Consider the following 12242-nt stretch of genomic DNA (forward strand, 5'->3'; position numbering starts at 1 on the left):
ATTTCAAGAGCGAGTGATTTTGCTAGCACTGCAGACTGATGGATTTGGAGCAAGTTTGATATCTTATCCACCCACATCATGGCAGCAATTGCCCAAGTGGTCCAGACATTGCATCCCGAACAGCCTTAGGTGTTCGTGCATGTTTGGAGGTGCACATGCACATCCACATGGCTGTGGTGAGACACGTGCCAGCAGAAGGGACCAAAGACTTCGTGTCACAGTGTTCAAGTATCAGTTGGGCTTTACAGTTGAACCTTCACTCCCATCTCTTTGTCCTAGAGCTTTTCTATATAAATGAGAAATAAATCTGCATAAAGTGTGCCTCACCTTCTGGGGGTTTCAACAGTCAGCACAAAAGAATGGTCAGAACATGGTCTGACCACATTCTGAACACAGTGTCCCAACAGGACTTTACCACTGTTATATTACACAAAGGAAGTTAAAGTCTTGGATGGATCTAGGGATTTGGTGGGTGGTTAAGGCAATGCACACTGTAGACAGAGCAACAGTGCCTCTGACTCAGGTGGTTGTTGCACTGATGCTTCTTTGCCTAGGTTTCACACTCCCATTCAGGTGCATTTAACACAGTTCTTTTATAAAATGCTTCATGTCATAAAAATGTTTTAAAGCCTGATAAAGTAGTTTATTAAAAGGAACAGACACAAGTCTGTTGAGTTGGGCATACATTTTCCTCAATGGTTTCAATAAAAGGCTCTCATTCATGAAGGAAAGGACAGAGTTATGATAGGAAAGGAAGGCAAACAGCCCACACTCAGTCATTTGTAGTATGTAACCCTTGTTAGGCTGGCAATGCCACAGAATCTGCAGTAACAAATGTGAGTAGAACTGAAAGCAGACTGCTTGCTGCTATCTGCAAAGTGATCAGAAAGGGAAAAAGCAGAAAGGCAGTCATTAAATTTCTATCCAAACCCTGCTCTCAGACCATCTGGCCACCTCAACATGTACAGATGTACACTTCATAACGGGTAACACTGATGCAGAAGGAACATACTTGCATTTCAACAAATCTGCCCTCGTTTTAGCACCCTCTCTTCTTATCTATAACTGCATTCTAAAGTACCTTTTTTCATGTACAAGGGATCTTTTCTTAAGAGGCCTTTCCAACTTCTGTCCTTTCCAAATTGATTTCCTGATAGTAGAAATGTTAAAAATACAGGCAATTATAAGAATATACAAAGCACGAGGAAACAGCTGTTATGGTGATTAAAACTATTTCAAATGTCTTTTTCTTTTCTTTCTTTTCCCTCCTCTTTATTTACCAATCTGGTTTCTAATAGAACTTAAAAGGAAAGACATTCACAGAAGATATTTATGCATACAAACACACTGCCCTTCATTCATTCTAATTTGCATGCTGTTGCTGTTAGAAGGCAAGATTTACGTTTAATTTCTCTAGGATGGATAATGACATCTGATTACCAGAATTTAGGTTCTGCTTTTCAAGAATGACACCCTTTCAGGATTACCATGCTTGATGGAATATAAAATCATTCATGGGATAAACCATGTTGAAAGCTATTGCTTGTTGAACTTAGCTTCACATTTCAAAACATACCCTGGAAATTAGATGCATCTGCCGTTGAAGGACATTGTTTTAATTAAAATGAATTCTTACCAGTACAATAAATTTGTACATATACACAACTGCTTTGGCAGTCTTACTAAAATATTTATGATGCCCATCCTCTCATATATCATGCTGCCTAGAGCATGGCCCTAAAATGCTGCTGTAGCTTTGAAGTGGTAACTGCTAGAAGAGATATAAAAGGTACAGGCAAAGTTTAAGACACAAAAAATACAAAGCGGAAATGCTCCAGTACGAGTTAAAGATACATATTCCTATTTCATACATCTGAATTTTCTATCAGTAAATATGGAATAAGCAGTGTGTAAAAGATCTGATTCAAAACTGCCAGACTGGACTGCGGATTTTCCTTGAGGCTGGGCTGACATCAAAATAAGTTTTCCATTGTTTTGGCTCTTTGGAGCTCCATGTCTCATTACCTGGTGATCTTCAAGTCTTGTGAATGACAATCCAAAATATTGCTTACATTATTTCATTAACACTGAGAGCTCTGATCTCCAGCCCAGTCTTGCTCTCCCCACTGCTGGTGGCAGTTTCACCATAGTTTTCTGCAGTGTCAGGAATGACCCTTTAGAAACACAACTGGGACACTTTGGTTCTCAAACCAGTACAAGAAGCTACATTTCTCTGCACAGTTCAAATAGGTAAAACAGCTAAAAAACAGGTGATAAAAGATTGATTATTTTAATATTCTTTGGGGAAAGTACAGAATTTTATAAAATCAGGATCCACTCTCCCCTCAAACAGATTTTCCCACATACCTGTGGGAATGACACGGATTTTTGGCACAAGTAAGAGTGGGTGAAATAAACTATGGATGTTGTTTCAGCCTTCAATGATAGGCTTGCAGTGGAAGAAATTTTCAGAATAGATATAATGCTATCAAAATACACAGGCTACATCTCTGAGTCTGCTCCTGCTTTGCTGCCAGGATACTGAATGACCAGTGCCTATAATTAAACATATATCATTCTCAGAAATGGAATACAAAGCAGACAGGCAGGAATTCACCCAAAGTCACCAAATCCCTATACAGAGACAGCTGCTTGTTGATAATATCACATCTAAGGTCCAGTTTAAGAAGAAACAAGAATTCTAATATTTAAAGGTTTCCAGAGTTGTGAAAGTGACTCTATTTTAACACAGCACTAATGTATTTCACAGAAGAAGGTCCATGATGTCCAGTCAATGGAGAGGTGCAGTTGACCCTGACTTGATTTCAGAAATTTAAACCGTTTTTTTTTCAAATTAAGACCCTAATTTATAACTATTGCTTATGCAATGGTAAAAGGCTATTTTCCAGAAGTTCTCTCTTAATCTCCCAGGACTGTAGGAGATTAGCTGGTAATTTTTTTTAGAAAATCAGTGAATAGATATCACAGGCCTCACTACCATAACCAGAGACAGCTGTCGCTTGCTTTGCCAAGAACTTGGTTAGACATGGAGACAAGACAAAGCCATCTTTCCCTTCTAATGCCATGCTGAGGCATTTGGCAATTTGCACTATGGCTCTTAAATCTGTCTCTCCAACATAAAGTAGCAGAGGACTCTGGTTTCTCAGGATACAGAAGTCTGATCTTCCTCACAGGCATCATATTCAGGAGTGTTTTTCTGCAAATCAAATGCCAATCTATGCAAACTATGCTCTATTCACTACTCTTGGTAACTTGAAGTTGCAGGCAAGGATGTTTTTCAGAGTGGACTAAGATACCATTAAAATAAAATTAAACATAAAACCATAGAGAAAAGATAATGTCTTTTCAATCCTACAGAGACATCTGTGATTGCTATGTAGTTTGCTGAGTGGTGGTACAGGGTAGATCCATCCCCTGCTGATATTCTCCAATGAGAGAAGACTTGGGGAAGACTTATTTTACACCCATGATTAAACCCAATCATCTGCTCGATTACAGACAAGAGAGGGAGAGGTTAGTACTGGAGGCAAGGCAAAAGACTGCAGAGCACAAGAGTTACAGAGGTAATTTTTATGCCTACCTGAACCTCTCTGCCATGTATGTTACCTGAGAAACAGTAATTGCTTTTAAAACTGGCAACTTTTTTTGTATGCTAATTCCAAATCCATAAATAGAAGAAATTAATTGGCTTGATTTGCTCTGATATCTATGTTCCATGATTATGTTCCTCCACTATAGGTCTTTAGGCTATCATCCTTAAAACCCAAACTACCCGGCCTGACTTTCTGATAAATTGTGCTTATCAATGTCTTGTCTGGTAGGACTCCAATATTTTCCTTCTCCTACATGATTTTTTTTCCCATTTTTAAAGTGTCAATTAGAATAATGAAAGTCGCAACCAAAGAAATAAGGAAATAAAAAAATGCCAGCACTGCTCAGTGTAGTAGATTGCATGTTTGGGTGGAAAATAAATCTTGTGCAGAAAAATGAATTAAATCTGTGCATACTAAACCCAGAAATATTAAAGACAAAGCAAATCTAGGACTGTCACAAGAATAAATACTTTTGAAGGGAAATTTCTGGTATAGTTTCTGTTCTTTTAACACATGGCAAAGCCCTGCAGTATATTCATTCATTCAGTCTGTTCCACTGCAAAACCTGTCCATTAAGGCCTTAAATTCCTATCAATTCAGACCATAGGAGAACCATGCTTCTCTACAGAGGGCAAGCTAAAGCTTTGTTAAGTTATTGCCACTAAAGGATATTAAGTCTTCAGGCTGCCCCTTTGTCTTTCCTTCTAGCTGCCTGCCTGCTGTTCATGTAACACCTAGGACACTCCTGATTTGAGAGGAAAAATGGGATGCAATGCTGTACTTGGGATAGGCCTTGCTATTCTTAAAAACGCCTTACAAAGACATTAAAATAGTTTGGGTAAATCTCTGTATTGAAAAGTAACTCTCCCCTGTGTGCTGTGTGTTCCTTACATGCTCTGGAGGCAGAATTTTCATGCCTCCTTTGCCTCACCTTCCTGACTGTGCCAAACACTGCCAGCGGAGGTTTTCCTTGCAAAGGGACTGAAACAAGGGATTTAAGGAATAAATTGCTACTCTCAAGTTGAAAAAAAAAAAAGGATGTGAAGTCCATGTGTTCAAATGCACTGAGTAAAGCTGTACTAATACTTCTATGACAGCCTATTAAGAAGAAACAGAAGCAAACAAAGTCTGGCTCTAATTCCCTACTACAATGTACAGACTATGCCAATATGCCACAGGCAGAGCTGAGTTTAACTGGGCACATGCCTCAGGGGGTGGCCTGGTGCCATAGACAGAGACACAGGAACAGACTAGGTCTACAGACTCACACAGCATCATCCTCCCTCAGAGACCAACAAAATAATACAAAAAACTTTTAAAGTTTCCTGTGCTTTATGACAATCCTCTTTAGTAATACTAGACTAGTCGTAATAACAGTATTTTTACATTGTTGATGAGAATTGCACACAATCAGTGAAGGGTCAAGAAGATGGGTCCTACCAGGTCTGACACAGGCTGATGAGATGTTGAGAAACTGGTGAGTAAGATTTGCATTAGTCCTCACCCCCTATCCCACCCCGTGGATCAATGTCACCCCAATAAATGGTGATGCGGGGCTGAGGGCGGCCTACAAGGAAGTGGCCAGCCAGGAAGGAACACAACACCGGGAAGAAAGGGCTGCCACTTGCTCTCAGGACAGAGCCACCCACATTTTAAACGGCTTTTAAAAATATAAAAAAAACCAGCCCTGTTTCTTGTCACAGGTATCCAGAACATCTCTAAACACACAGAGAAATAGACAAGTATGATTAAAAATTGTAACCAATGCTGAAGCTGCAAAACTGCTCTTTTTTGTAGTTGTTGGGATACAGAAGGGGCAATTTGCTGTAAATAAATATTAAAAAGTACTTTTTCTTAAATGCTTGAGATATTATTTTTTTATCTCCAGTCTCAGTGGTATTTTCCTGTCACTTGCTCCTCCTGTTGTGCTGATCTTTTTATCCTATGTGTGCTCAAGTGTCCGACACAGAGTGTTCTCTCTCCACTGCAAGAGTCATCCCAGTCCCACCCTGGCCCAGCTCATATCCCACCCCAGGCCCCATCCCCGTGGGCTTAAATAAGCCATTCCTTCTTGCTCTCGTCTATGGTCTCCGTGAAGTTGGGGTCATTGTTCATGATGGCGGCGTCGGCGCTCTCGGCTGACTCTGCCCCTTTGGCCTCGTTGGTGTGGTAGGTTCCCTTGTGGCGGAACATGTAGCGGATCAGGAACACCAAGGTGCAGAGGATGGTGAAGATCACCACTGCGATGACGCCTGCACACAGGAGGAAAGAAAAGATGCCCCTGGTGAGACCAGCTGCAGACTTTAACACAAAGAAAGGATCCCAAAACTCCTCTGAGCTGAGTTGAAGCTACTCGGGCACGTGGACATCACCACAGTTGCTTGGTTTCCACTACTCTAATATTTATATATAGTTTCCACTATATACAAAATGCAGCTCCATGAAGTCTGCTGGTGACTCATCCAGTTGGTAAAAACTTCAACATTACTAACTACTTACAGACCTAAGCTTTGCTGACCATGAGGCAGAGGGTGCTGAGCAGTCCCAGAACTGTGGAGTGTATTGGTGATGTGTGGGCAGCTCTTTGAAGGTGGAATCTCTGATGTTCACTTTCTAGTCAACAGCTGTAAAGACCTATTCTAGGTCCTTGACATGTCCTTGAAAATTGGCTTGGTTCACTGCTGGCTCACACCACCCACTAAGCACTGGCTCCACATAATTGCAGATGTTCCTGCTTTATCATCAGTTCTAGCCTTAATTGCTCTCCCTGCAATGGTCTATTTTGGATTCAATCCTGTTATAGAGAAGTCTCATGAATGTTATCCTCTCAGGTGTAGGTATCTATGTGATAAAACAACACTGTTCCTGTTTGGGCCTTTCTCTACAGGCAAAGGAATCTTTCAGGATGAAAATGTTATAAAATTTTCAGAAAAAAAATATTGTTTTCAACCAGAGTTATGTTATGCCACTTTACATTAACTGATGCATTGGGCAGGTGAATTGAGGCTGTTCAAGTGTGGCTTGAATTTTTCTGAGGAATGCAATGCTTTCCTTCCAGTATTGTAAAGTTTCAAAGTATAAGGAAAAGTTATATATAATTATAAAAATATAAATTAGGAAGGAAAAATTAACACAGCAAATCAAGACTAAAGCAACAAACCTAAACCTGGATATAGAAATATGCACCCTTATTACCAACTGCAATTCAGCCATCAGAGACATATACTATCAAATATCTTGGAAAAGTAGACAGTTTTCTTACCTCCAATAATAGCTGAGTTTCTGTTAACTCCATCTCCTATAGCTTGACCATTGTATGGAAAATCAGCACTTGCTGTAAATAGAGAATTAAAGACCCATGTTGTAAATAGCAGTGAAACTTCTGTAAATGTTCAGAAATACATCCAACATCCTCAGATACAACTTAAAGAAAACTGTGATTGCTAGATATTTATCTATAGATGAATAAAACCAAAAAGATCTGTCAATATTATCTAATCCCTCAGAACTACTTGCTTGCTCCTCATAACAAAAATAAAATTAAAATAAAGGAGATACCCTCGGTAAGGATTGCTGTTGGTACAGGAAAACATTTTGTCCTTTACTAGCATAAAGTCAGTAGGTTTTAAGTGGTAAAAAAGCACAAAACAAAACAAACCCCTCTCTTTTAAAAGTGTGTGATCATACTTATTATTACAGAGATTTTTGCCTTTGTCACTGCTACCTATTAAAGGCTTCAGAAGCTTCCAGGATTTTGTGACTGCCATTGGGTACAAATTCAAACTCCTTCAAAGAAAAAACTGGAATCCCTTTTGCTGCTGCACAGTCCAAGATAAGAGAGGGGCTGCAGCTTCTGTTGGTCAGAGCCATAGAGCAGCCACCCCACAGAGCACATGCAAGCACTTTTGCCACTCTGGGAGAAAACCCAGCATGGCAGCTGAGTCACTGCTGGAGCTGCTTTGGAGCTGAGGAGCAAGACTGTGAGCTGGAGGAGCTGAGGCAAAGCAGGCATGGGAGGCTGTGGATGAGGAGAGCCTCCAGCACACAGGTAAGGAGAGGAAATAAAGGCAGATGTTCCAGCATTCATTTGCCAGTGACCTGAAAACCCCTTGCAGCAGAATTGGATGAAATTGGATGAATTTGGATGGTAGCCTTGGTTTTAACCTCCAGAAAATATCATAGAGTCTTTTCAAAGGCAATCTCATCAATTAAACTTAGCATTTTCTTTACAGTCAGACATACCAACTGGATACAGCAATGACTAAGCAAGCCTAGGAGCTGGGTGAGTGGTTGCAATAATTTTCTTCTTTGCCCCTGGACTAAGACATTGATTTTGAAATAGAGAAAATGTTGGTAAAAGTGTGTTAACTGGAGAAAGTTAAAATAATCAAGGATATGAACTGCTTCTCAGAGTAGCATTTAAAACCCCACTCTATTTTCCCTGCTTGATGGATTGATTAGGTGATACTGTATGAAAATAATCAGTTGCCTCTACAGACCAGTGATGCATTCAGTATACCAAAAACTGGCTGAGGGAATTCAACTGTCTTTCTGTTACCATGGACCAAAACCCATAATAAAGTTCCTTTTGTATTGTAAAGCAGCTGCACAAAAGAATGAATGGTTTCAGCTTGTCACATGGCCTGAAAAGAGGTTTGGGGCTAGAGTGTGCCTACACTGGGAGAGAGTCAAACCAGCTGTGTGTTCAGCAGCTGGTTTTTGTCTGGCTGCCTGGGGGACAAACAGGAGTGCGCTTCTCAGAGCTCAGCAGAGGGGCCTGTCCAGCAGTTTTTGCCAGCAGCACTTGTGCCTTTGACATTTGTTGGCGCTCTGGCTCCTGAAAACGTTCATCTTCACCCCTCTGAAATTAATCAAGCTATAAATTGTAGAAGATAAATAAATACCTGGTTCCATATGAGTGGATTTTGCTCCAAAGAAATGTGCCAGGACCATTAATGAAGACATTTTGGCACAGGATCCATAAACATACCCTTGCAGTGCTAAAAGGGAAGGGCTGGCAGTGGGAAATCCTACTTTTAAACCTGCCCTCCCTGCATCTGAAGGAAAATCCTAAAGCCAAATAATACTGTGGGGAAAGCATCAAATTCCTTGTGTTTGCCAAATCACAAGGAATTTCTCTCTACCATTCTAACCCAAAAGGAGGCCCCTTGTCATCCAAGCAGCACCACAGGCAGTTAACAAGTCCTGGCATTTGCCACTTGCTTTAGAGTTGGTCTCCTGTGTCCTCATACAAGAAATGTGAAAATCTACAATGGTCACACCTCCTCCTTCCCTTACAATTGAATATTATATTTTATCTTCTTTTAAAAGGTTATTTCAAGAACAATGGCACTAGTGAAGTGTGAAGAAAGAGGAAAGCTGCTGTTCATGGCAGCATGATCCCTCTTGAGCTGCCACATCACACTGGCTACGCTACAAGGGATTCCCGGTCTATGATGTTCAACAGGCACTGAAGCACACTGCAGGATAAGAAAGGACGTGATGCAGGATGTGGAGCTCCATCCATCTTGTCTGAGAGCTGCTGCTAGGACTGGACCAAATGCCTTCATGCACAGCTGCTCTCCATTGCACCCAGTCATCTTACACACTCAGGAAGAGCTGTCCATTGGATAACAAGCACATGTGATTCACTCTGAGACTCTCATCTCTGACAAAAAGGAAACAAGAACATGTGTCTGGGAGCTGGGGACACTATTTCAGCAAGGGCTCACCATCAGACTGGCAAAATTGTGTCCTGCTGCAGCTGCTGGAGAAACAGGTGTGCTGAAGGGGAAAAAAGGAGCTTAGGCTTTCATGATTTTTTTTTTTAAAGCGCTTGCAGTAGTGTTGGCAGATATTATCACCGTAATTAATGAATTGATGTTCTATTATTCTTGTGACACCAAGAGACGTGCTTGTGTATTATGGGGCTTTTTTTGACTGAAAAGTTGTATCTAAAATCTCATCCAAATGTGGGGTTAGAGAATATATTTTGCTGCAAAAATATCTACGCAATTTTTTTACTTGAAGTATTACTACAGATGAATAAAGGAGAAAGAAAACAACAAATTAATTTCCTTTTTTAATGGGAAACTCCCTTGAAATTCTTCAGTAGCTTCTTGAAAGATCAGAAAAAGCTATAGGTCAGAGGTCTAAGAACTGCAAAAGGGCAATTCCTGCCACAGCAATCAGGCGGAAAAGAACATAAAAGAGTACAGTCCTTGACCCTCCAAGATGAGCTTAACAGAGGATTGTCCCCAACAGGTACCAAGTGCAGGTATTTCAGACAGGAGTTACATAATTCAAATGCATGGGGATTCCTCTCTGACCTTACTACAGTCACAATCTTTGGCAATATTAAGTAACTTTGCTAAAAAGACAACTAAATAGAGTTTTTCTTCCATTGCTGCTGGAATTGAGGAACTAAAAGAGGAAAGAACACATTAGAACATGCTGACAAAGGGACAGCAGTAATACTGATCCTCTGGTAAATACACAGAAGAGTACATAAGTGCTGTTCATAGGCTGTAAAGAGTAATTCCTAAAACAAATCTTCCCTAGGTTTCTCCAAGTAGCCAGGGTCTCAAGTGTGCGATTCAAAACATGAAGAAGGGAGCAAAGAGCTTTTTAATCTATCCTGGGAAACAGAAAATCTATCCTGAAAAGCTAAATATTGACCGAAGAAATGTCCTGCCAGCTGCCTGAAACCCTCTGCTCATGCAGCTGTGGCACAGAGCCATCAGTTTGCTGTCACAGCACACCAAAGACCTTTTCCTAAAACCTGCAGCCAGTGCAGGAACAGATTGCTCTGTATCAGGAAATGCTAAGCTCCTCTGTGGCTTATGAACATCACTTCATCTGGTTCCCTTCCAGGATCCAAGCTGTCTGATGCTGTTCTTTGCACCCTGCCTTTCCAGAGCCAGTCATCAGGTTTGCTTCAAACACCACCATCCTGAGGCTAACTTATGTAAAATGACACAGTACACTTTGCTTTCTCTTTCTTTCATGGGTTGCTGTTTACAAGGCCATAGTTTCAATAAGCACAGAGTAAATCTACAGAGTCTGTACTTATGTTTTGCACTTTTCAACTTTCTGTTATTAGGGTAAATGGGGTTGAAGAGACTTTGCAGCACCTAAAAGGGTAATTAAAGACTGACTGCAGGCAAATTCCATATTCTGGCCATCATTTTAATGACATTTGAAGCTTTATATGACCACAAAAATGCAGTAGGAGACCTACCATCCTTCAGCATGCCCAGCATGGTCATTGCCACAGTCAGATGCAAAACAGCAGCCCTCAATGAATGGAGAGGGAAGATGGGACTGGATAAACAGAGCACAACTAGGATTAGATGTTAAAGATGACAGATGTGCTTGGTTTAGCTGACTGAATTAATTCTGCTTCATTATGGCAGGCATGATTTTGCATCTGCCATTTTCATACGGAAAGTATTTTACAATGGATCCCACATAAAAGCCTTTTGCAAATTCACCAAAATTGAGATTAAAAAATGACCTTGGTAAAGTAGTCCAGAAGGTGAGTGTGGGCTGAGAAATGGGCAAAAGGCTGTTCAGTAAAGGTAAGGGGAAACCCAAAACCAAAGTGTGGTGGGATTTTCAGGTAAAGAGCTGTATCAAGAAGTACACAGTAAAAAGGCAAATTTTGAGATACATTAATAGGAGTGTTATACATAAGTCATTGAAAGCAATTTTTTAAACTTTTTTTTCTGAGTGGGCAAGTCTTGGTTAAAATATACCACACTACAAAGGAAGATACAATTTAGATTTGCTCCAAAAAAGGAAGTGTGAGAGTTATCACAGGTCTAAAGCAATCAATGAAATGTGAAATGCTGGATAGTGAGCTTGTTCAGACTAGATCTAATGTGCTGCAAGACTTCTTTGGTGTTTCATCTTTACAGATGTCCACAATTTTGCGAAGTGTTCGTCCATTATTAAATCCAGTTGGGTTTTCACATAAATATGAACTGGAGAAGCAACCAGAACCACTGGGTCTGGTGATCACAAGGCATATAAAACCCACATCAATCAAGGCACTGATTAGAAGTAAAACAGTAAGATAAAATAAAAGATGTGTACTATAACTCCTTCTTCCTAATTCTATTTTGCAGCCAAGCATCCAAGAATTGACTTTACAATGACAGCAAATGCTCACTTACATGTTAGGATTATGAGAAAGTGTTGGATACTAGATCCATTCATTAATCTGGTTCTCCATAGGACCACAGCACAGAGAAAAATAAAAGCAAACTCTCTGGTGTGATTCTGTAAATTATGTCAACTCTGCTGGGCATGTGAGACTGTACTGCTGTGGTTGGAAATTACAGAGCTCCCCTTATTGCAGACTCTAAGTACAGAACCTAATTGCTTGACTCTTGATAGTAGAAATTAATGTGCAGTCACAGCCACATTCCCCTTCCTGAAGGGGCTGGATCACAAGTGAAACTCTAAACACATGCACAGAAATGATGGAGCATGAGTAAACATGCCATTACACAGTCCTACATCAAAGCTTAACAACACAAAACTTTTGTGCTCATCCCACTACCTGTGCCCATCCCATCCACTTCTCTCCTCCTCAGTTTGGCTCTGTGAAGAGCTCTCGTGACA

At 40.5% G+C, this 12242-nt stretch overlaps 1 protein-coding gene across 1 annotated transcript in view; it reads right to left on the reverse strand.

Moving 5' to 3' along the window:
- Window positions 1-543: 543 nt before the first annotated feature.
- The window catches only part of CNTNAP2 (contactin associated protein 2), a 1037491-nt gene continuing 1025792 nt past the window's right edge, over window positions 544-12242 (reverse strand). The window contains exons 23-24 of the mRNA XM_053940221.1: window positions 6877-6948; window positions 544-5866 (exon numbers count right to left, since the gene is read on the reverse strand). Of these exons, the coding sequence (XP_053796196.1) occupies window positions 5667-5866; window positions 6877-6948 (272 nt within the window). The 3' untranslated portion in view covers window positions 544-5666. The remainder of the gene's footprint in view (window positions 5867-6876; window positions 6949-12242) is intronic.

This window comes from Vidua chalybeata, chromosome 1, assembly GCF_026979565.1.
Source record: "Vidua chalybeata isolate OUT-0048 chromosome 1, bVidCha1 merged haplotype, whole genome shotgun sequence".
Lineage (NCBI taxonomy): Eukaryota > Metazoa > Chordata > Aves > Passeriformes > Viduidae > Vidua > Vidua chalybeata.